Source organism: Monodelphis domestica, chromosome 5 (genome assembly GCF_027887165.1).
Source record: "Monodelphis domestica isolate mMonDom1 chromosome 5, mMonDom1.pri, whole genome shotgun sequence".
NCBI classification, from domain to species: Eukaryota; Metazoa; Chordata; class Mammalia; order Didelphimorphia; family Didelphidae; genus Monodelphis; species Monodelphis domestica.
In genome coordinates, this window is record NC_077231.1 from 34,450,700 (window position 1) to 34,474,859 (window position 24,160).

General features: G+C 49.3%; 1 protein-coding gene across 2 annotated transcripts; it reads left to right on the top strand.

Annotated features, from left to right (window-relative positions):
- The first annotated feature begins 529 nt into the window (after positions 1-529).
- Positions 530-23,992, top strand: POU6F1 (POU class 6 homeobox 1). 2 transcript variants are annotated; one of them, XM_056798217.1, is made up of 11 exons: positions 530-1,194; positions 5,265-5,363; positions 10,689-10,884; positions 14,214-14,335; positions 15,556-15,781; positions 16,337-16,581; positions 17,067-17,195; positions 17,422-17,622; positions 18,857-18,998; positions 19,558-19,726; positions 20,920-21,089. In XM_056798217.1, the coding sequence occupies exons 2-11, from the start codon at positions 5,316-5,318 to the stop codon at positions 20,972-20,974; spliced, it is 1,533 nt and encodes a 510-aa protein (XP_056654195.1). In that variant the 5' UTR covers positions 530-1,194; positions 5,265-5,315; the 3' UTR covers positions 20,975-21,089. The 2 variants fall into 2 exon arrangements, with proteins under 2 accessions (XP_056654195.1, XP_007506337.1); XM_007506275.2 differs by having other exon boundaries at positions 535-1,194; positions 20,969-23,992.
- The last annotated feature ends 168 nt before the right edge of the window (positions 23,993-24,160 follow it).

Here is a 24,160-nt window from a genome sequence, read left to right on the forward strand (position 1 = left end):
GCTCCCCAAGGTATTGCACCAGAGCCTGCAACTTCAATCCCGCAGCCCAAATAAATAGCTCGGGGCTAAGGAGGGCAGCTTTGAGTGGCTCAGCACCTTTATTCTTTTTTAATAACAGAGGTGCATTTAGGAACGGAATGTTAAAAAGTCCTTTGTTGTACTCCTTCCCTTCCCTTCCCTTCTCCTCCCCGGGCGGCCTTTTCTCCTCCTCTAACGGTGCTGCGGGGCCGGTGCCCATCCCGAAGCTTCGGGGTAGGGGCAGGAGCAGAGAAAAACTGGGCAGCTGCTGAGTCAGGCGTGATATTCTCCCTGCTGTCCCTTCCTCGCCTGCCTGAAGAGGGAGGGAAGGAAGAAGGGAGTTGACCTTGAATCTCATTGGGCACGGAAGTTGGCCAAGATTTTCAGGGGACCCAGGGCTGGGGGGAAGAGCGAGGTCGCAGCCTTTATTGTACCCCCTCTTTCCCCCACCCAATGACAGCGTCCCTTCTCTAGAGCTGGCCGACCGTGACGAAATAGAAAGCGTACTTGGAGCAAACGCTGGGGCTTGCAGATGAAGCCGCTCCACTTAGAACTCCGCAGAAGATGCTCTCACTTTGAAAGCCTTGGGGTCAGATCCCAGGCTTTTCCTGCTCCCCCCGCACCTCCTGCACCCCAATCTCAACAGACCTTCCCCCCTCCCAGGACCCAACCCATCCCGCCGCCCCCTGGCGTCCAGCTGGGGCAGTACAGCATGCGGCAAAGCTCTTTGCATAAATTATGTTCATGACGCAGCAGCTAAAAAAATTCCCAAGTAGCAGGAGGGAAAGGGGGGGGGGGCGGGGGGGAAGGGGAGAGAGAAAGGTTTAAAAAAAAAGAAAAGAAAAATATCTATCCGACTGCCCCCCTTCTTTCCCTCCCTGCTCCCCAGCGGCGCCCCCAGCCCCTGACAGCCCTCAGAGTTCCCCCACTTCCACTAGTGCTCCCACTCCCACCCAGCGCGGCCCGGGGGGCTAAGGGGCGCGCGGGCTGCGGGTCCGGGCCGGCTCAGCGGCCGAGCCGAGCCCAGGCGAGCCCGGCCGCGCTGGCTCCTTTGTCTGCGGGCTGCTGGCGGCCCCGGCCCCCGGGCCCCCGGGCCCCCAGGCCCGGGCTGTGAGATGAATCCCTAATCGGGGGCTGCTGAGCATCAGGGGCGAGGCGGCAGCTGCTCGGGCTCCGGTGAGTAGCGGGGTCCGAGGCGGGGAGGGGTTTGCAGAGGGGGGGAGGGGGGCTGGGCAGGGGAGGTTTCGGGTTTGGTTAATATGCAATGCCCGTAATTAGCATAATTTATATATTTATGATAAAGAGAAGAGAGAGACAGAGCAAGAGAAAAAGGCTAGGGCCGGGGCGGCGAGGAGCTCAGGGACCAAGCGCGGCGGGAGCAGGAACAGCGCACTGCTCCCCGCCGATTTGGGGGGCTCTGAGCCCGGGGGGCCGCGCCTGCTGCAGCCCACTGTCCACCCCGGGCAGGCGCGAGTGGCGGAGCGCCCCGCCGAGGGATCTGGGCTGGGGTCCCCCACCTTCCCCGCCCCCCCAACCCAGCTGAGGTAGAAACAGCAATGAATTCTCGCGCCCCCCACCTTGTGAGGACAACTCGTGAGCCAACGAGAAACCTGGACGCCTGGGTTCCTAGAGGGCTAGAGTCAATCTCCCCCCCACCCGACCCCCGTGGGATGAGCCTCAGTTTCCCTTCTGGCTCCGTGGGATGGGCAGATAGAAAACGCAAAGCCCGAGGGAAGGTTGGGGTAGGGTAGGGACCTTGGGAGTACCTGGAAGGGTGGGGAGTGGGAGTATCACCGGAGCTGAATAGGGCATGAGTGTTTCATAAATATTTAATCACGATAATGATTATTAATAAATAATCGTAATAATCAGGTTGCTGTACCCCACCACCGCAGAGAATGGAGTCCCTAGGGAGCCGTCTCCCTCGGCCCCCTCCCCACAGCAACAAACAGGATTTAACACAAAGTGGCGCACCCCAGCTGCAGCTGCGGCAGGCTTTGAGTCCGGACTGGGTCAGGGGTCTTACCTGGGAAGCAGAAAACAAAGACACCTTAATGGAGGGAATTAGCCCTGGCTGCTGTTCCAAAAATGTATTGCCACCCTTAAACATGTCAGGAGGGTCGGAAAAAATAAATTAAAGCTTTCTGCCTTTCTAGAACTAGTCTGTCTTAGCAAGGCTTTGTTCAAGTAAACTGGAAAGGTCAAGGGACCAACAATGCCAGAAATTCTAGTTTGAAGGAAATCCGGAGCCAAGCCTGATTTCTTTCAGACTCGGGTCTTATATTCTTATTCTTCCTGCTTTGATATTCAATAAATTCCCTGCCTCTTGTCTGTGTAACATTGACCAATACAGCAAAGTACCTCCGAGAGATGCTTGGATTTCTCACCCCAGACCCTTATCATTCAAACTTTACTTGCCAAACCCCTATGCAGCCTGGGGCTGTTGACCATGCACTGGAGGGTCGAGGTTGAAGAGGTGACGGGAATGGTTTGCCAGCGAGTGAAGCAAGCACTGGGCACAGACCGAAAAGTTATATGCAGTTTAGGAACCTGCCAAGGAGAAGACAGAAGCCGCCAAGAACGGTTTTATGGGATTAAGACAGTAGGGTTAGTGTGGACACTGACTACAGTTTAGATGGACTATCTTGGGAACTAGGTGAGTGAGTGGTGCCTTCAAGGTTTTATGAACTTGGGCAATTTTTTTTAGCTCATCACTCATTCCCTTGAAAACATTTTCAAGTGAAAGGGACCCTGAAGAGAAGGACAGAATACCAAACACAGAAAGAAAAGCTTAGAGTTCAAAGTAGCTTCCAGGAATATAATCCTGAATAAGATCAAAGCATCCAGATGCATAGTCAGGAATCTAATGCTTCTGTAGACTTCTCTTCTCTCTTCTGACAAGGCTCAGCGTGGAACAGAGCAGGGATGAGGAGAAACAGGAACAAATATATATGCCTTTTTATTAGAGCTCGGTCAGTGCTGTTTGCCCAGCATTTCGGATGGTGAACGTCAGGAAAGGTGGATGTCAGTTTCCTGTTTGACCTACCATTCCTTCACTAGATCTTCTCTACTGAAATTCCTCATACTATTGTCAATTCTTCTTTCCTGTAAACTCTGCCTGGTCCTTCCAGTTCATTTCTGTGGCTCAGGGTAAACTTGAGGCTCTTAGAAATAACCACAAACTTGAAACTTTCCGGTTTTCTTTCTATTCCCCTTCTTAGGTCCCAGCGTCATTCCTGATTTTTCCACTGATGGAAAAGGAAACTGACACTGGGGTTTGGCTGGAGTGAGGCTGGGGTTATCTTACATTGGTCTTTGCCATGCGGATCTAGCCCTTGAACTGAAGTATTTTTTAAAACGTACAGCAGACGCTCCTTTGGCTCCCAAGAAAGCCTTTTTGAAAAGTCTTAAGAGATACTGGTGAAAAGCTTGTTACTAGGGTAGAGGGATTGACAAGGGATCTGGTAATATTTTCCACTCTGTTTAAACCTATATCCTCCACTGCCTATAGGCAATCTCTTCCTGGATAGGTTCCACCACTGCTTCAAGTTCAACATATTCAAAATAGAACTTCTTTTCCTTTCTCCAAGACCTACTTTTATCCATGACTTTGCCTTTGACCTTTCCCTTGCCTTTCCCTCCCAAATTCAGTCATCAAGAGCTGATGCTCTTATCTGCAAAGCACCTCTCACTTCTTCTGTCTCCTTTCTATCCCCACTTCCTTGATGGATTCCTGGATTCTCCCTCCCCTTATCCCCCCTCCCTCTCTCCTAGTGTTGACACTGGGTTATACATACTATCCACCTGTTAAAATAACCTATCTTCCTTGTCTGCTGACCTACAGCTGTCAGATGCTGTAGGACGGTTCCAGTTCCATAACCCTCCTTCTACCCAGGTCTGTATACGCTGTTCCTCTCTTTGAGAGACCTCTTTGGCTACCTACTCCTGGGATTATGAAATTCCGTGTTGTCTTAGCTAGATAATAAAGGCAGATCTCTAGCATCACACCGTTTACTTTCCGATTTATGTTTTCATTGATCTAATATTAAAGTTGACCACTTTCTTAAGAATATGCATACTGATGGTTGAATTGCAGATACAAAGCCAACCTAGGAATAAAAATTTCTGGTAATGTCACAGCCACCACGACTGTCTCCCACATTTGGGAATGGGAGTTACTCAAGAGCTGAACTAAGTCATGTGACTGGGCAACAAAATTGAAAGGATCGTGCCTCATTGACAGGAACTGGGCAATCGCCAAACACCATGGGAGAATATGATGCTTTTAACTTGCTCAGGTCTTCTTCTCTTGGTAGTTGCACCTTAGGTAATCCCAGTTTATCCCAATTGCCAACACAGCTTCTACGTAATCAGTAACTCCCCAGCTTCCCCTGAAAGGGTTTGGGCATCTCCTTATGATGGGACCTCCAGTCTTTCCATGAACTCGACCACCAGAATTGGCCTCAAACCTTTGACTGAAGGGCACATTCATACTGTTCATAAGACCTCGGGGATTTCTTGCTTTGATGGCCTCTGAGTTGTGATTTTGCTGCTCGAGGACAGTATTTGGCAAGTGCTTGATTCCTTACATTCCCTACGTGGGCTTCCTTTAGAACTGGTCGACTCCAACCCAAGGAAACAGTCCTAGCCCTGGACTCCAGCTCCCCAAGAAGGAGACCAAGTCACATTGTCTAAAAATAATGATTGAGCGGTTTGGAGAAGAGTTAGAGTGGCAAGGACAGATGCTTTCCTGCCTGCTTTTGTGTGTGTGCCTGTGGGTATGAGTTGCCCCTTTGTGCCTCATATTTATATTTGTAGTTGACTTATGGTTCTCCACCCCAGTGATGTAGGTTCATGGCATAAATTTTAAAATGAAAAACCCAGCAGATTCTACATCTTTCTCTTTGGCTTTGGGAATGGTTTTTTTTTTTTCCCCATACGGATGAATGTGCATGTGTTTTATGATCTGGAAATTCAGTTTTTTTACATTGAGTAGTGAAATCTACAGTGAGAAGATTTGGTTCATGAGGAGCTTGAAGACTGTGCAGCTTTCCTCTCTCCAGTGCTGATGCCTCCAAATTTCTTTAGAGACTGTCACCTCCACATACACTGAAAGAATTCCATATTCTCTGTCTTTCTTGTCCAGTCCATTGGCCCAGTTCCCCATCCATTTGCCCTTTCCCATTTTATGGACTGTCTCATGACTCCAACCCATCACCCTTTGCTCTTTCTACCACCCCTTGCAGGATGCTCTGCTTGGTGAGCTTGCCCCACCACCATACCCTCTCAGAGTGACCATGGATCCTGGAGCAGGGCCTGACACATCTCTGACTGTCAACGAACAGGTGAGAATCATCATAGCTCACAATTTTGTAGCTTTTCCATGTTCATGAAGGACTTTCTTCGCAACAGCCCTATGAGATAGTCAGCAAATTTTTTTCTTCATCTTATCAACGAGGAAATCGAGGTTTGGCATTTAAGGATGTCAGATGAGAAATCTACTCTTTTCACTATCTTGGGCCGCTTCTCTTCCAAGGGAAGGAGGGAGGCATACAAAGACAAAAATAAAAGAATCACCCACTTATTTCCATAGTTTATGCAACTCTTTCTGCACAACAACCTTGCATAAGTATTATTGGCCCCATTTTAAAGAAGAAGCTCGGACTGAAAAAAAGTTAAGAGACTTGCCTCTGGTTATACAACTAACTTGTAAATAAAGATTATCTCAAAAATCTTAGTCTAGGTGGAAGCTTTAATAATTTTAATAGTTTAAAACTTCACTAAGACTTTTGGGACACCCTTGTGCTTGTTCCATTAGACTACCCTACTTCTCGGATATGTGAAGTATTGGAAAGAAGATTCAGAGCTGTTCTGGCCATCTGGCACCCAGCTCTCCCAGAGGCTTAGCTCAGTCCAGTAACCTAGGTGGAGAGCATTGGCCTTTGTTCCTGAGCTGAATTAAAGGCTTTTCCACCTGATTAGCCCAAGTAATTTCTAGTTGTGGAAACCCTAACCCTTCAGAGGTCCTTCCTCCAGGGAAGGATCAGGCTTAAGGATTTAAAATGTGACCTTAGGAACTGTACAGAAATCCCTCAAAGGTTCGATCGGTGTGGAGAGTCAGCTTTTTGAGAGAGAAATCATTCCTCTTAGTCCCCATTTCTCTGAGACCTTGCATCTCCTGTCATCGCAGCATTTAGTAGAACCAGCTTTAAGGTCCGTACGCCATGGAAAGAGGACATTGTGGCTCAATGTTTGGTTAGGATGGCCTCAAAGAAGGATGGTAGGCAGGGCAGGAAGGGCTCACCCAAAGCTTTCCAAATGTTCAAGTATCTCTTCTAGGTCTTCATTGACTCAATGTGAATACTTTTTCAATGTGTGTAGCCTTGGAGAGAGAGGCTCTGTGCCAAGTGCTGGGGGAGAGAGTTTCGAGACTAGGAGCTTTGTGACCATTCCATGAGCATGGGATCCCTTGGAGTATGAGAGCTCCCCCAGGTAATATTACATGGCAAGGAGATATGGATTAGCTGGCCTCAACCAATCAGTCACTCCATCAGTGAGCATTTATTAAGTGCCTACTATGTGTAAGGATACCAAAAAAAGAAGAAGAAACAGCCCCTGGCCTCAAGGAGCTCACAATCAAATGGGTTCATGAGATGCAAACAAATACATGCAAGTTATGAACAAGATAAATAGAAAATAGTTAACATAGATAGAGCACTTGGATAAGAAGGAAAGCTTTTTGTCAAACAGGATTTTTGGTTGGGACATGAAGGAGCCAGGGAAATGAGCGGGTGGAGTTGAGATGTTTTAGGGAAATCATTTTGGCAGCTGAATGGAGGACTTAATGGAGCAGGCTCTTGTCATAATCTAGGCAAGGGGGGGGGGCAGCTGGGTAGCTCAGTGGATTGAGAGTCAGGCCTAGAGACGGGAGGTCCTAGGTTCAAATCTGGCCTCAGACACTTCCCAGCTGTGTGACCCTGGGCAAGTCACTTGACCCCCATTGCCTGGCCCTTATCACTCTTCTGCCTTGGAGCCAATACACAGTATTGACTCCAAGATGGAAGGTAAGGGTTTTAAAAAAATAATAATAATCTAGGCAAGAGGAGATGAGGGCCTGTCCTACAGTGGGGGCAGTATCAGAGGAGAGAAGGGAACATATTCAAGAGATGTTGCAAAGGTAAGAACTTCATGTCTTGGTAACCAGTTGGATATGGCAAGGGTGGGGAGCGGGGTGACTGCTGGGCTCTGAACCTGAGGGCTTGGGCTTGGGCTGATGGTGTTGCCCTCTACTATAATGGGGAAGGTAGGAAAAGGTGAGAAGGGCTTAAGGGGATAGATAAAGAGTTCTGTATTGGACATGTTTCCTGTTGGAGATGCCAGATTGCAGGTGAGCAGAGAGGTCAGGGCCAGTGGATTTTGCAAATAAGATAATTTTTGTAGAGAGCAGTTTCAGTGGAAAGCTATATTGCAAGGGTTAAGGAGAGAGTGAGAAGAGAGAAAAGTGGAGGCACCTGCTGTAAACAGCCTTTTCAAGGAATTTTGGTACAAAGGACAGAGGAGAGTTTGTAGCAGTGGGTAGGCATCAGGATAGGGTTTTTCAGGATGGTGGTGACATGGGCATATTTTAAGGCAGAAGGGAATGAGCCAGTAGAGAAGTAAGTGATAGAACGAAGATTATAAAGGGGTCAGTCATTTGGAGGAGATGGGATGGGATGGGATCACTCAAAGCCACTTCACCATGTGAGACAAGGGTGAAGGAGGAGAGAGGCAGAAGGCACCTGAGTGATAGGAGTTGAAGAAAAGGAGGGAAGGAGTTCACAGGGCAGAACCTTATTTTTTTCTGTAAAATATGAATCAAAGTTCTCAGGTGAGAAACTAGGAGGAGAGAGATCCATAGGAGGTTGAGGGAGAGAAGAAAAGGTTTGCAAGAGCCCTTGTAGAGGATGGAACAGTAAACTGATAAGGTGGCATAGAAGGATTGCTTAGCAATGGTGGCTCAGTTGAGGTTCTTGTAAACTAAATTTGTGCTGGATCCAGTCCAAGGCAGTCATGTGATAGAGTAGCCTAAAAAATCTAATGCCACTTGGGCTATATTAGGAGAGGCCATGCTCCTGGGAATAAAGAAGTTAAAGTTCCATGAGACTCTTGTTAGGTCATCTAGGGTATTGTGCTGAGTTTTGGGCACATGATTTCAAAACATTGATAAGATAGAGAACGTCCAAAGGAGGGCAACAATATTGTGGAAGTGATCCGATCCCATATGATATGAAGATTATTTATTTTTAATAACTAATTTAATTAATTAATTTAGAATATTTTTCTATGGTTACAAGATTCATGTTCTTTCCCTCCCCACTCCCCACTGTTACAGATAAAGAGTGCTTGTCATAAACTATGACCGTGAAAATATGGTTTCAAGACAGTGTCTTGAGTTAAATCAAAAATATAGTGGTCGCCATGGGAAAATTCCCAAATACTAAATATACCCAAGTCAGCTGGGTTTTATGGAGATTTTAATTAATACAAATGAAGGAATTGAGGAAAAAGGAGAGAGAATAAGAGAAATATAGTATGAATGGCCTAGGCCTAAAGAGAGACCAGTCAGTCTTTAATCCACTTACCACAAGATCTTTTCCAAGCAAAACTCTAGTGTTCAGAGAGATCCTCCAGTTTAGCTTCTGAGCTGAACTAAATTCAGCCACACAGAGAGAGAGAGAGACCCAGCAGCCTCCTCTGACTCCTGACCTCCAATTCAGCTTTGGCAAGCTGAACTTCTCAGAGGCTTAAACCTCTTCCTTTTAAAGAAAATTTTCTCATATGTCACCTCCCCTAAGTTTTCACATCTACCAATCACACCACTCTACCCCTGTAGGCGACTCGTAATTCCACTGGGTTTCATAGGTGTCATTGACAAAACCCATTTCCATATTATTGGTAATAATTGCACTAGGGTGATCATTTAGAGTCTATATCCCATATCCCCAAGATATGAAGAGTGTTTAAAGGAAAAGAGAAGACTCAAGGGGGATATGAAAGCAGCCTTTAAGTATTTGAAGGGCTATCTGCCTTTTTAGATTTGCCCTGTTTGGCCATAGAGATCAATGCCAGGAAAAAGTTATAAGGATGAAAATTTAGACCTACTGTCAAGGAAAAAATATTTCCTAACAATTGGAGCTGTCCCAAGAGCAAATGAGTTGCCTTGAGAGGTAGCAGGTTTATTTTCCATAAAGACAAACCTTATGGGGTATCCCTTATGGGAAATGAATTCTTTTTAGGTATGGGTTGGACTGGTTGACCTTTAAAGTCTTTCCAACCCTACAATCATAAGATTCTATGAAGTGATGGAGATGCTCTTTGACCCCATCCCTTCATCCCAGATGTTAAAAAAAAACCTAAAAAAAGTTTTGTAGGTCTCTCAACTCCTCATTCCCAGCCAGAGGATGGACATAGCTATTCGCACTGCTTGGTTAAGCAACAATAATCCTTCCAGTAAGACCACCAGGCCTTACCAACTCCCTAGACTTCCAGGTATTGCTGTCCGACCTACCAATACCTGCCAAAGATCCCTAAACCTTCCCATGGTCTCAGTTGCTGCTCTCTAAGGAGTACCTGAGGCCTTTGTAGATGCCCTTCAGTGGAATCCTCCTTTCTTTCGATTAGAAATTAACTCTTTGTGAATGGGGATAATTTTTTTTTTCTAGATGCATTCCAAATGCCTGCTATGTACTTGGTACTAGGCACCAGGTTCAGGGCCTGGGAACACCCTGAAATCTGTTCCCTCTCCCCAAATATGCAGTGGAATAAAAGAAAGACTCAAGTGCTTTTTCCTTCATTCATTCATTGTTGAAAAACAATCCTTTGTCCTTAGAGGAATTTCTTATTGGGAGCTAGGGTGATTCCCTGACCCAGAACATTCTGTGAGTAATGTGCTAGGGGCCTGCACATATCTAGAGATATTTGTACAGTATTAGAAATGGAACCTTTCTCCATATGCCTTTGAGGGACCCTAGACTTCTTGCAATTTTTAAATCTGAGATAGGGAGCAAATAGAAATTGCAGAATTGTGGAAAACGATGCTCTCAGAGTTAAAAGAGACCCAACTTCTTCTTAAGCATGTCACTCCTTTTTTTTTTTAATCCTTACCTTTTGCCTTAGAAGCAATACTGATTCTTGGTCCTAAGACAGAAGAGTGGTAAGGGCTAAGCAATGGGGGTTAAGTGACTTGCCCAGGGTCACACAGCTAGGAAGTGTCTAAGGCCAGATAGCTTTCAATTCATTGAGCCACCCAGCTGCCCCCAGTCACTGCTAATAAAACCCCTGATAAGTTATTCTTCATCTTTCTCTTAAAGATATCCAGTGACTTGGAAATTTACTCTCTTCCAAGACAGCTCATTCTAGTACACCAGCAAATATTTAACCCTAATAGGTAGGCAATATAGGAACTTGTTTGATCTATTTGCTAAAGGTTATCCTGCCATTTAATAGGGTGAAGAGGCAATATCTTCTTTGGAATTACACATTGGGGAAATTGCAAATCATTTGGGCATAAAGCATTCCCTCCTAAGTCATGATTTCCTTTTCTCCTTCCTGCCCTCGCTGTAGATAGAGCTAGCTCCCAGGGGCCTTAACTTCTGTTATTCCTGTCAACTGTCCCCACTCTTTTCTTCCAGGTCATCGTGATGTCTGGTCACGAGACAATCCGAGTTCTGGAAGTTGGAGTGGACACCCATCTCCCAGCCGAGAGTGAAGGCAAAGGCCTGGAGGGTATGACGGCTGACACCTCCCAGAGTGGTGGCCCCACCGAGGCAGAGAAATCCATCCAAGAAACGGGGCCAGAACATCCGGACCCCTCTGCAGAGGCAACTGGTACAAAGCCGATCTTCCCCTCCCATCTCATACTTGAGTTACCCCCTGGATAAAATATTAACTTCTTTGTCCCGGGTTACACCACAATCTGGCTGACCGTTTGTGTATCACTGTTTTCTGACTAAAGCTTGGCCTTCTTGCTGTTTAGCAAAGGGCTGATAGCCTGTGCAGAGCCTATTCCTTTGTGCTCAGCATCTCCCAGCTTCCCCACAGGAAATGATTTGCATTTCAAACCAGGGAGTTAGGATACAGTGAAACAGGACAGGTCTCAGATTTTGTGTCTGAATGAATTCCTGGGTCAACAAGCTCGCCTTAGAGAGCATGTTAACCCCATTAAATCTATTCCCCACCGCCACCCCAAAAATGTAATCCGATGTGTAATACGGAGATTGGTAGAGGGGTTAGAGGGCAAAATTGGGTGGGAAACACTGGGAGAGAAGTCCCAGCTTTACTAGCTTGAGTGAGTCTGAAGATCCTTCCCAACTGTGAGCCTGAATTTGGAATGATAAAGCCATAGTCCCTCACCTGGCTCCTTCTGTGACTAATGACACCCTTTTATGAGGCGGTAGGTGCTTACGAGTGTCGTGGGACAAAGTTAGGAGGGCATGGAATAGGAGAAAAAGCAAAATGGCCTCTGCAGGATCAAATCCATGACATTGGTCACCCAAGTACCATATGCTTAACAACCAAATTAAATCCCACTGCTCCTTCTAGAAGAGGCCAGGATCCCCTCTAGTTCTACAAGGAACTGCCTCCCAGGCCACACAGGATACCCCCAGATCCATGGAGCATCAGTTCTTCCCCTATGCCTATTTGGGGTTTATCTCTTATTAAAAGCATTCATCGTAACCAAGGCTCCATCTCACCACCACTGGTGCTGGGGATCTGTAAGTGGGCAAGGGAGAATGAATAAAGGTGAGAAAAGACAGATCCCCTCCTAGAAGCAACAGCAACATTTTAACCAAGCATTTGCCTAGTAACAAAACTATGTGCAAAAGCATATGGAAACATATTTGTGGTCTGCCCTTCCTTTGCTCCTCCTCATCCCCCTCTGCCTCCCTTTGTCTTTGGGAATGAGAATCAGTGAATGAGATCCCCCTTCCACGACTCCCCAGGCTGCCCTGGATCTGATTGGCACCCCATACCTTGGTCCTGCCTGAGGAAGACCATTGGGTTCAGTAATCTCTTTCCTTTGTAACGTACTTCCAGTGTCTGACTTCTGGGCTGACCCTCGGCAAAACTGAAATTTTTCTCAGCATCTCCCAGCTTCCCCATTCTGTGCTCATTTGCTCCTCTGTGGCTCCCAAACTTTAGGTACCCAGCTCCCCTTTACCTGCCAATCTGAACCTGCCCCAAGGAAGGGATCCATTATACTGTTTTAAACGTTGAATTTGATTCAATTTGTTATCTTTCCCAGGGGCATTTTCCTTTGAATTATTCTTCATTATTTTTTACATTTTATTTAATTAATTAATTTAGAATGTTTTTCCATGGTTACATGATTCATGTTCTTGCCCTCTTCTCCTCCCCCCATAGTCAACACACAGTTCCACTGGGTTTTACATGTATCATTGATCAAGACCCATTTCCATATTATTGATATTTGCTTTAGGGTGATTGGTTAGAGTTTGCATCCCCAATCATATCCCCATCAACCCATGCATGTGATCAAGCAGTTATTTTTCTTCTATGTTTCCGCTCCCACAGTTCTTCCTCTGGATGTGGATAGTGTTCTTTCTCATAAGTCCCTCAGAATTGTCCTAGATCATTGCATTGCTGCTAGTAGAGAACTATGAATTATTATTCATTATTATAGATCCTTTGAAGGGCTTTGTTCCCTGCTAAAGGAATTTTAGTATCATTGAGATGGTAGGGAAGAAATTGGGGAGGGCAGGGGAACTTCCAGATCAGATTTTACAGGCAGCCACCTACTTAGAGATCTGTATTTGCCAGATGTCCTTCTGAGTCTATAGTGACTCTCAAACCCCTGGGTGGACTGAGAAGGTAAATAAGAACTCTTGCCTAAAGCAAAACTCTAATTATTCAATGTCCTTGGTAGCAGAGAGAGTTCATGAGATGGCTGAAAAGAACCAGGCCAGCCTAGACAGTGAAGCTTCCTGGCCCAAAAAGCATCCCAGAGGAAAGAAAAGAGTGGTATTCACTGCCCTTTCCAACCCTAGTAGAGCTCTAAAGGCTTGTCTGTCAGCCTTCAGCAGAGGGAAAACCAGTGTCATCTCTCAGACTGTCATAGTCATTCTTCCTCTCTTGCCCTGTGAACAAAGTTTCTTGGGCACAAAGTGAACAGATTGTATCTTTAGGTCCCTCTGCCTCAAAGCTAAACAGTGACCATGTCATCTTAGCTTAGGGCAGCTCCCTGACAGCTGCCCCTTCTTAAGTCCCCATCCCTCCTTTCACTTCACCTTCTTTAAAAAACCCAGAATATTGACCATCAACTTGTCTTTTTCTGCCAACTGCTATATCCATCCATTTGTCCTATTTCACCTTATTAAAAAAAAAAAACAACCAACTCTTTCCTTCTGTCTAATAAGTATTGATTCTAAGGCAGAAGAGTGGTAAATGCTAGGCAATGGAGGTTAAGTGACTTGCCCAGAGTCACACAGCTAATCGCACAGTGTCTGAAGCCTTTTTCACTTTAAAATTTTGGAGCCTGTGCATTGAAGGGAACATGTAAATTTTTATAAATATATTTGCAAAATTATAAAAGCTACAATATCAAACTATACCCAGTTTTCTTGTGGTTCATCAAAAGAGAGATTATAAGATTGTAAGATAGGTTGTTGTGCCCTGCAAACCCAGGAAGTCAATTTGACTATGTTCCTGAATTTTTTGGAATACTAGGATCCCTCTAGCTATGGATGCCAACTGACTCTGTGTGTGTATGTGTGTGAGTGTGTGTGTGTATGTGTGTGTGTGTAAGACAGAGACAGAGACAGAGAGAGACAAAAAGGGGGAAAAAGGGAGAGAGACAGAGACAAAAAGGGAGAAAGAGAGGGAGAGAGACAGATAGAGAGCCCTCTCCAAATTTGTACTTTATTTAGGTTGGAGGGAGGATGCTTTTAACTTTCAATTTTTACCGTAGGAAGATGGGCTCTCCAGCAACTTCCATTTTCTTTGCTGGGATAAAGAAGGTATCCCTTCACATTCAATTCTATTTCAAGAGAAACTAGTGAAATAGTGGGCAACAGTTCATCCCAGGGTCATGTAGCCAGTTGTTGGGGGAGAGGGGAGCAGCCCTTCTAACTGATGAGTTTCTCTTCCCTGACTCGTATGCCCTCACGTTCCCTTGTCTCTCTTATTCCCATATACAGTGAAGTCATTGGCCGGGATCACACCCAGCCCTGTGCCCACGGCCTCCACCTTTAACCAAGCACCTACCCAGCCTCCAGCACCACAGACCCTGACACCCCTGGCCGTACAAGCTGCCCCCCAGGTAAGAACCGTGTGGGGATCTTTTTGGGCAGAGAGGGGAAAGCCAGCAGAAAGGGGAGAAAATCGTTACTGAAATGAAGCCCTTTTACGAGCCTGGCCTTGGAATGGGCTTTGGGTTTGGGGAGGGAGTAGCCCCAGAGAACAACTCTACACCCCCTCAACCCCACCCCTCCAACACACACATAGTTATCACACACTTTTCCCTGCCCTGGTCTATGGTCTGCCCTAATATAGTGCCCAGGACCTCAGTCTCTCCATCTTAGACACGGACATACAAGGGAGACTGGAAACCAAGTCGTCCCTTACCCCTCTTTGCCCATGAGTCCAGTCTCTGGGAAAAAGCAAAAACTTTTTTAGGGTCCCATTGGCACCCCAAACAGTGAATACAATAATTAAAGCCCTTTCATTTAGATCCTGGAAGTAGCCTAAATATGGCCAGAATCTGGCTCTTTGAGTCAGCTGAAGTCTCTTTAAGACCTTTGATCACTTACAGGGATGCCCTGAATCTGGGGTTTTCAGATATTGAGTCCTGAACCCCTTTGAAGCCCAGGGACCCCCTCTCAAAAGAATGTTTTTCAGTGCCTAAAATAAATACCCAGGATCACATAGCAAAGAAATTACTAGCTCAGTAGAGGCCTTCTCCGGTAGCCTAGAGCTTCTCAGATTTTTATGTGGCCTGGCCACATTACACCCTTTCGAACCCCACTCTGTTGTTCCTCGGGATAGTTTGAAGAGTCCCCAAGCCAAGAAGCCCAGATGATAATGTTTGGGAGGCCTAGATCCTTGACCATTGTGGATGGAAGAGGAGAGACTGTGGTCTAACCCTTTCCTAAGAGCAGGCCTTCCTGGAGCCCTGCCTTTGCCCCTACATCTCGATGCTGTCCCTGGCCAGGGTCGGAGATTAGAGCTCCATCCCTTCTGTGTCTCTTGTCCGGCTGGGAGTGGGGAGGGGGAAGTTCTGGTCGGTCAAAGCCCCACTCTCCTCAGCTAAAAAATGTAGAGTCCAGTTGGCCTTGAAAGCCTTAGTGCTTCCCTTGGCCAATCTGGTCCCCTTCCTCTTCCCCTTATTCCCTAGTGCATTGTTTATGCTGCCCTTTCCTCTTCCCCCTTGCCCCACAAATGCATTGTTTATAGTCCCCCAGGCCTGGCAGGCCTGGTGCTCTTGGCTGTCAACGTTGATTTTTTTCTCTTTTCTTTTTGAAATCTCGTTTGCTTTTGCAGGTCTTGACTCAGGAAAACTTAGCAACAGTTCTGACAGGAGTAATGGTTCCAGCAGGAGCTGTTACTCAACCTCTTCTTATCCCCATCAGTATTGCAGGTCAAGTGGCTGGTCAGCAGGGGCTGGCCGTGTGGACAATTCCTACAGCAACCGTGGCTGCCCTCCCAGGACTGACCGCTGCTTCTCCCACGGGGGGGATTTTCAAACCGCCCTTAGCTGGTTTGCAAGGTAATGACACCAACGGCAGGACAACACCCACTTCGTCCTCCCCTCCTGTGCATCCTCCATGCTGAGCTCAGAACCCGAAGGCCGTCCTTGGGAAGACAGTGCTAGAACCTGGAGCACACGGCCCAGAAGTCCAGCCATGGAGGCCTCTGCACGCACACCCCAACAAGGGGGCTCCAGAGAGGCCTCTGGGCCACCACCACGATTGCCTGTGACTGTTCCCTTATCCCCTGTCAGACTCCAAGAGGTCACCAGGTGACCAGCACTCTCAGAAGGACCTGAAGAAGAGTCAGCTCTGCTTTTAAAGCCCAAAGTGTCTCAGCCTGAGGGGAGGGGGTGGTTCTGGCAGATGGGTGAGAGATGTTGGCATGTGACCCCTCGCCTCCACGGAGAGCGCGGCAGGGCAGCCGCCCTCCATGCCTTCGTCTCTCCCGCTCCCCTCCGGCCCCCCTCGTCCGGCCTGCCTGCTGCCCCGTGTGTGCCAGTGCCTGTGGGAATGGAACGAGTCCGGAGGGCAGCAAGACATTTCAGCGCCCCTGTCTCTGCCTTGCTCCTTAGCGGCTGCCGTCCTGAACACTGCTCTCCCGGCTCCTGTGCCACCTGCGCCGCCCCTGCAGGTCCCCCCGCCTGTCCAGCCCCGGCCTTCTGCGGCCCAGGCCCAGACGCTGTTCCAGCCCCAGCCGCTGCTGCAGACCCCACCTGCCATCCTGCCACAGCCTGCGGCCACCCCTGCCCCCAAGCCAGCAGACACTCCTACGCAGATCACAGTCCAGCCTGCAGGCTTCGCATTTAACCCAGGAATCGTAAGCTACTTCCCACACCCGCCGCTCACCGGGCTGCCCCCAAAGAAGAAGGGAGGCCCCTCCTGCCTCCCCCAGGCCAGGGACTTGGAGCCACGGCAGGCCAAAGCCTCTCCAGCGGTCCGCCAGAACCTGGCTCTCCGAGAAGCCTAGCGCCCCCCCCGCCCAGAAGCCAGGGCGGGTTCTCCCCAGGCCGCAGAGCTTGGCCTAGGAGAGCGGGGCTTTTCAGGGTCACTGATGTCCCAGGAGATGTCTCTAGGACAAGGTAAAGGCGAGGGTCCGGCACCAGCCCGCGCGCAGACTGATTAGGCCGAGAGGACCCTAGTGGCTGCCCTCTGCCCTTTTCGTCCTGCTTCAAACACTCAGACCCAGCCTGTGGCCGGGCTAACCAAGGGCAGACCTTCTCCCCTTGACCCTTCCCTTCAGGTCTTTATTCTCCTGGCACGGTCTTTCAGGTTCTTACATTAGCCATTTCCTCCCCACCGCAGATCAGTGCTGCCTCCCTTGGGGGACAGACCCAGATCCTGGGCTCACTGACCACCACCCCAGTGATCGCCAATGCCATTCCCAGCGTGCCTGGGATCACAAGTCAGATCTTGACCAACGCACAAGGGCAGGCAAGTGGACGAGCCGCCGGCGGAGCCACGGATGGGGTCGGGGAGGTGGCCTCAGAGGTGGGTGTCCCAGCGAGACCGAGGGGAGTCACTGGACCTCTGAGCTGGAAAGGGCCCAGATGAGGAAAAGGAGGCGCTGGCCAGGCGCGACCTGGTGGCGTCGGTTGTAGCGGATGGTAAGGCGATGCCCGTCTCCAGTCCCGGGTCTACCTTCCTTGTCCCCTTGCAGGTCATCGGAACTCTTCCGTGGGTGGTGAACTCGGCCAGCCTGGCAGCCCCAGCTCCAGCACAGAATCTTCAGGTCCAAGCGGTGACCCCCCAGCTACTACTGAATGCCCAGGGCCAAGTCATTGCCACGCTGGCCAGCAGCCCTCTGCCCCCCGCAGCTGTCCGGAAGCCCAGTACCCCAGAGTCACCTGCCAAGAGTGAGGTAAGGACCTCGGCTGGTCTCTGGGGATCGGCCTGGCCGCAGGGCAAGAGAGGGCCCTCACGGCTGCAGTGCCTCCCATAGGGCAGGCACCGTGCTAAGCAGCAAAGGCACAAAGAAAGACCAAGACGGTCCTTGTTCTCAAGGGTCTGTGTAAGGGGAGAGACGGCAGGAAAACAGCCACGTGCAAACAAATCACTGATCATGACTTTCAGGCAGCCCCCAGCCCCGAGGAGGCCTTCGTGGGCTCTCGGGGGCTGGGGCTCACCGTGTTGGAGCCACGCTCCGAATGAAGGAGGCCGGCGCCCACACGGGCTCGCTGGCCCGTGCCTTAGGCCTGGATTTGGGCCCTTAGACTCAAGCTGGAAAGACCTGTAGACTTTGCTGGTTGTCATGGGGATGGTGCTGGGGACGATAGTAAGAGCCTACGTGGTATACACTTTGACCCTTACAGAGCATATTCCCTGAACGATTCTGGAAAGGTGGATCGGCTACTATCCAGGGAAAGAGGCTTTCAGTTGCCCTGAGTGCCGGGGGTCCCTCCGGGGTCGCCTGGGCTGAGCCTGACATGGCAACAGGACATGCAGTATGTCCTGGCTCATCCGGGGTCCGAAAGGAACTTCTAGCATGGTGTTGAGTTTATTTCAGAGTTGATGAGGGAGGACTAGCCTGGAGCTCGGGGCTCTTCCTGGAGTGAACTGAACTCCCTACGAAGCCTTAGAAATAGGTTTCATTCTGTTTTCATTTATTAAGAGCCAACTGTAGGCCAGCTACTATACTGTGTGCTAAAGTTTGGCATATTCACTTTGGATTTTCTTACTGGATGTCACATAGGAAAGTCATTCGTGTTATAAGAAATAGAAGCATTAACCTCTACTCGAAGCTGTGTGGATTTGTAGAATTCTTTTACAAAACATGCAAAGTCCACAAGTAAAAATATGAAAATCTCCACAATTCTGCATTCCTTTTGCTCACTGAGAAATTAAAGCAAAAGTTGGAGAATTCTGACTAATTAAAAAGAAAAAGAAGCATGTGTGAAGTGCCCCTCTGGGAGCCTTGCTATGTTGGACCATTGTTTGGCTATTGGTACAGAAAAAGGGGCCTCAGGAAACAGGGACTTCATGCTGCCCATTCTCTCCAACATATGCCCGCTGTTCACGGAGATCAGGGGAGATCACTGCGATCCCCCTGAGGCCAGGTATTTGGGTGGCAGAAGGTGGGTTTGCTATCTCCTTAGGTGCAGCCCATCCAGCCCACTCCAGCTGCATCCCAACCAGCTGTGGTCATCACCAGCCCAGCCCCAGTGGCCAAGCCTTCTGCCTCTGCTCCTATCCCAATTACCTGTTCAGAGACTCCTACTGTCAGCCAGCTGGTGTCTAGTAAGTATACTTGGCTGCAGGTGGGGCCAGGGAAGGAATTGGAGAGGAATTTAGGGTTAGGGTTAGGGTTTGCTCAGGAACTCTTTTCTCCTCTAATGGCTGGTCTCCTCAAGGCCCCTGTTGGCCGTTTCTGTAGCTAATATCAGAGATTAAATGAGCGGAGAGAAGGGGTAGAATAGAGGGAACATTCTTGGGATTGGCTTTCCATCTTCCATTCCTGTTGGTCTAGATTCTGGGCACAATGGTGGAGGCCAGTTGGCATGCCCTTGCGTATTGAACCTTTCACCCAGTATTTGAGGAATGTGGCATTCTGGGTGAACTGCTTAGAAGAGGGCAAGGAGAATTGGGGAGGGTGCACAGTCAGAGGCAGAAGCTCCTAGAAGTGCCTCCCTGGCTTGTGGGGGTCAGCTTGGTTGGCTATCGATCCCCCTCCTCCCAGCCTGTGGCTGGAGAGGGTTGGGGTGGCCAACTACCGTGGTCTCTTGCTGCTGATAGTGCTGTCTGTACCAGTTGTCATTTTACATACCCCACCCAACCATGGTTCCCTCCTCTGGCCTAGAGCCCCAAGCCCCAAGTCTGGATGAAGATGGGATAAACTTAGAAGAGATCCGGGAGTTTGCTAAGAACTTTAAGATCCGACGGCTCTCCCTGGGCCTCACCCAGACTCAGGTGGGCCAGGCTTTGACTGCCACGGAAGGACCTGCCTATAGCCAGTCAGCAATATGCCGGTGAGTTATAGGTAGGGTCTTCAGCAGGGTAGGGGAGCTGATGGGAGTCCCTGGCTGTACTGGAGTTCAGAGATGTCCATGCATCCTGCCTTGTCCCCTACACACCTCATTCGTGGCTTTTCCAAAATAAGGAAAGGTGGTGCCATCTTTAGAGACCCCTGCCCTGCTAGGATTCTCCTCAAGTCATGTCCTCAAGCCTGAGTTCTCCAAGGACTGAGAATCACGCTCCTTCCTCCCCCTTTGGAGCTCCCAGAGAAAGAAGAGATAGTAGGTACTTAGCCACAAAGCTGAGAACCCTGGCCTACGTTCATCCCTTGATCGTGGTCCTGCACGATGCTCTTTTTTTTTTTAACCCTTTTTTCTTCCTTAGTAACAACTCTGAGCCAGAAGGGCAAAGACCAGGCAAAAAGGGTTACGTGACTTTCCCAGGGTCACACAGTTGGGAAGTGTCTGAGGCTAGATTTAAACCCAGGACTCTCTAGTCTTGGTTCTCTATCCACGATGCAAACTAGCTGCCCCTCCAGCATAAAACTCCTAACCCAACTTTGCTGCTGTCTCCTCCTCCATTCAGACGTGCCAACTGTGTTCAAGGCTCTGTCTTGGTATTAGGAATCCAAAGACAAAAGAAAACAAGTCCTAGGGGAGGAGGACCAGGAGCCGAGGTGCAGGATAGACCATCCCTGTGCAAAGTGTGATGACAAAGCAATGTGACTGGCTTTTCTTATGTCCTTCATAAACTGACTCCAAAGGGTTCCAAGAAAAGAGTTCTAAAAGGGCCGAGTGAATCTATGTATAGTGGGCCCGAGTGACTGTTTTTGAAGGTGACCATTTATGTTCTGGTGCATCCTCACTCATCTTAGCCCCGTCTTGTGTCTGTATACTGAGGGAAGGGAATGGCACCCTTGTTAGAATTAGCCTGATGATTCTAGAAGCAGACTCGGGTAGCAGTGAGGCGGAAGATACTATCCCAGGGAGGAGGAGTACCTGAGCTGAAGGGAGAGGACCTGGATTCAGATCCCAATTCTATATATCTTTAGGGAGCTTACTCGAACTGGGCCTCAGTGTCTTTGTCTGTAAAATAAGGGGGTTGGAATGGATGGCCCCTAGGGTTCTTTCCAGCTCTAAGTCTAGGACTCTGTGCCTTTGGGAGTGAAGGGTTATGATTGGGGTTTTTTTTTCTTGGATGGGTCCAGACTACCTCAGCCTTCCATCTCTGCTTCCCTGGGGCTGGGGCACCTACAGGTTTGAGAAGTTAGACATCACCCCCAAGAGTGCCCAAAAGCTGAAACCTGTGCTGGAGAAATGGCTAAACGAGGCAGAACTGCGAAACCAGGAAGGCCAGCAGAACCTGATGGAGTTTGTAGGTGGCGAGCCCTCCAAGAAACGGAAGCGCCGCACCTCCTTCACCCCACAGGCCATTGAGGCCCTAAATGCCTACTTCGAAAAGAACCCTCTCCCCACCGGTCAGGAGATCACGGAGATCGCGAAGGAGCTCAACTATGACCGAGAAGTCGTGAGGGTCTGGTTCTGCAATCGACGCCAGACGCTTAAGAACACCAGCAAGCTGAATGTCTTTCAGATTCCCTAGAGCGGGGAGGAGCGGACCCTCCCCTCCCCAGGGCCTGTGTTTTAGCACTTTGGACTCTTCCCCTGGCGCTCCAGCCTTCAACTGCCACCCCTGACTGAAGCCGGCCCTGCACTTGGCGTGGCTGCATTCGTCCTGGGTCTCAGGACCCAGCGTGGGCTGCATGCCTGGCTCCTCCCTCCACCCGGGCCCCAAGTCAGGGAGAGGGAAGGGGCCAATCCTGTGGGCCCCAGGTTCTGGGCAGAGGAGCTAATGATCTCTGCAGAAAAGCACTTTGCAAAAGTGGTCTGAAGGGGGGGATTCACCTGGGAACCCAAATGCCTACCCCTCGGAGGGATAAGCGCGTCCTGGGGGACGCTGACCGTGATGCTTTTGTCTTCTATGACATCACTTGTCCAGACCCCGATTCTCCCTTAGGTCCCTCGGGGGCTGTGCTCGGCCCCATTTGTCCTCACGATCCTGTCAGGTGACTCGTCCCTTTTCAAGGATCCGTAGGGCAGAAATTAGTGAAGTTTGGGGTGCTGTTCAGGAGACGGGTTCCCAGAGCTTGAGTTCTGAGCCCCTTTGTCACATGTCTGCTCCCACTCTCTTATCCTTCCCATCCCTCCCCTTGTTCCTTTGGAAACAAATTGCACTAATGCAGATTCCTTTGTTCCGTGGTTCAAAAATAGTGACGGCCAGGCCCCTAGGTGGAGCAGAGACTCTGGGCCATTTTAGGGACCGACCCGTGTTCCAGACTTGTATATACTGTCAGTCCCTGGCCTTTCCCTAATTCCTTCCTCCCCTAACACCTAAGCTTGGGCTGACTGTGGTCTGGAAAACTCCCACGCCCAAACTGTAAATTGTGGAGAAAAAAGGAGGAAAAGAATGTTGTCTTCCTTCCTCCTCATCCAGCACAACTTAGGGGCCTCCCCAGAGGAACAGAGTAAATAAAACAGAAACAAACTCAGACTACAGGGCCTGCCTCCGGAGGAGCAGAACTCAGCAGGAGCGGCCGTCTCTCCCAGCATTCTTCGCTCTTGCTGTGCCCCCACCAGAAGGTCGACCTTTCGCTTTCTCAGTTCACTTCTTGCCCTAGACCTGGAGAAGAGATTCCCTTTGTCCACAGGCCCAGACCCACTGGCCCTGCTACGCCCCGGAATCATTTCAGATTTGCTTCAAAACCTAACCAAAACACGAGCCCGCCCCTTCTCCAAGAGAGCACTTGGTTTTCGTCCGCTCTTCTGGCATAGCTTCAGCCGGGGGACTCCAAAACCTGATCTTGTCACACAGCTTGCCCCCCCCACCCCCGGTCCCTAAACAGGAGAGGGTACAGCCCCAGGGCTAACCCCCTCCCCAGGCCCCACCTGCTCTTCCCATGACTAGCACGGACCCCCACCTCCCAAAAGGAGGTTGTGCAGTGCCTCGCTCACCCCAAACCTGGCCCCGTGGAGGTCTTCCAGCACCAGTTGCAGTCGTGAGATCCTTTTACTGCTCCAGATTCTGCTCGGGTGCTCTGTTTGCTCTCTGGTTTCCAACTCCCAGCTGAGACTTCCAGCTCAGTGCACCGTCAGCCTTTCTTAATCACAGCCTGGCCAGGGATCTAAGGAGAGGTGTGTGCAGGGTTATTCTCCTCTGTTCAGACCCAGGCCCCCGAGAGGAGAGTCAGAAAGGACAGAAGGACACCTGCAGAGGAGGGCTAGAGAGGCTGGAGAGGATGAGGAGCCAACGTCCAAGAACAGAGAGGGGCAGCCAAGGATTTGCCGAGGCAAGGGTTCGGTTCATGGCCCACCAGTCTACATCTGCTCTCAGGATTCGCTTAGAGCTTGAATCCCTCCGCAGTGGTCCTCAGGACGCGTAGATACTGCAGAGGGTCTCGAACCCCAGTGACCTGGGGGAATGGCCCGATGGAGGAGCTTTTCTGTCTGAGCTGGGGCTCTCAGGAGTGGCAAATGTGACGTCCCTAATGGTGGAGCAGGAAAAATATACAGACCGCCTCAGACCGATGGGAAAATAGGAGCTAACACTTGCCTAGAGCTTTAAGATTTGCAACGCTTGTCATCCTTGTTAGCTTCTCTCATTTGATTAGTGTAATGCCTCTCTGCCCTTTGAGGTAGTTCTGTCAGTCTTTTTCACTGTCGGGCACCAAGAGCAGCTAGGAGGAAGCCTTTCTCTGGACTTGGACCTATCGCCAGGGGCTGCTGAGTACATAAATAAGGGGAGGGAGGAGGAGAAGGATTAGTTTTCTCATTTTTTTCTTTCTCTTGAAGGAAAAAGCCTAATTCTTTAGTTTTAAGGAGCTCCCTTGTGGCAGCCCCGTGCTGGGCACAAAGACTGGCATTCCAGTTCAGAAAGGATCAGAATAGTGGCCCCAGAAACAGCTTTCTGAAGGAGCGATGGCTTCTCGGTCATAAGCATGAGTGACGTACAAAACAAATCTGCATCCAGAGAGACCCACCTGGGACTGGGTATAGGAAGTCATCTTGTTTCTCGGGTGCGGACGCACACCCAGATGCTCTCTTGCCTCATAGATTGTACTTTGCCAAGTTCATTTCTCTCTTGGATTCCGTCCTTATCTATCTATAATGGGGCAAGGTCAGACCCTATAGAGGCCAATGGCTATCATTTTTGTGGGGTGGGAGGGGGGAGGAGAAACACTTGATGTAGTTGTGTGAAATAAACGGTATTTTTTTCTTTTTGTATCAATCTAGATGCTTCTTATTCACCAAGTGGAATAAGAGTCTGTGGAAATCAGGGACAGTGAGGTGGCTCAGTGGATGGAGAACCAGGCCTAGAGATAGAAGGTCCTGGGTTCAAATCTATTCTCAGATACTTCTTAGCTGTGGGACCCTGGGCAAGTCACTTAACCC